This window comes from Apaloderma vittatum, unplaced genomic scaffold (genome assembly GCF_000703405.1).
Source record: "Apaloderma vittatum isolate BGI_N311 unplaced genomic scaffold, ASM70340v1 Scaffold44171, whole genome shotgun sequence".
Classification (NCBI taxonomy): Eukaryota; Metazoa; Chordata; class Aves; order Trogoniformes; family Trogonidae; genus Apaloderma; species Apaloderma vittatum.
Genome location: NW_009699245.1, coordinates 1 through 681, shown reverse-complemented (window position 1 = coordinate 681; position 681 = coordinate 1). Strand labels below are relative to the sequence as shown.

Below are 681 nucleotides of genomic sequence, written 5' to 3'. Positions count from 1 at the left end.
ACTGGGAACCAGTCCATGGTGTTGGTGGCCCAAACTTTCTAGCTGTGGGCGATGCTGCAGAGGGCTTGTCCCACTAATGTGCAGGTTTTCCCTGTCCTCGCAGCCAGCTCACACCCCCCTCATCCTCTCGGCTCTCACACAAACTCACTCACTCACTCTTTTATATTTTCCCCCTTTTTCTTTTTGTGTGCGTGTTTTAAATAATACTTTCACTCCGCCGTTTTCTCCTCCTCCTCCTCCGCGCTCAGCTGCGAGGAGTTGAGCAATTTATTCTCTTTTTTCCACTTCATCCTGCGGTTCTGGAACCAAATTTTGATCTGCCGTTCCGTCAGGCAGAGGGAATGGGCGATCTCGATCCTCCGGCGCCGGGTCAGGTAGCGATTGAAGTGAAATTCCTTCTCCAGCTCCAGCGTTTGGTAGCGGGTGTAGGTCTGGCGGCCTCGGCGGCCGCTGGGCCCAAAGGAAGAACCTGTGACACCCGCAAAAAAATATAAAGAAGGAAACAAATAGGAAAAAATAGGGAAAAATAGGTAGGAATTAGGAAAAAATAGGGGAAAATAAGGGGGAATTAGGAAAAAAAAAGGGGGAAACAGAGAGAGAGAGGAAAGGAAAAAGAGGGGAAAGCTCCGAGGTTTAGTGGAGCCGCGGACATGCCGGATAATCCGCGGGGATGCTACATCC

The 681-nt window shown here is 50.4% G+C and overlaps 1 protein-coding gene across 1 annotated transcript; it reads right to left on the bottom strand.

The window, feature by feature from the left end:
• Positions 1 to 209: 209 nt before the first annotated feature.
• LOC104280595 (homeobox protein Hox-A5) lies at positions 210 to 469 on the bottom strand (the record flags this gene model as incomplete). The annotated part of the gene is made up of 1 exon (XM_009878284.1): positions 210 to 469. A coding segment is annotated over one exon (260 nt), but the record flags the coding sequence as incomplete, so codon positions are not given.
• Positions 470 to 681: the final 212 nt, after the last annotated feature.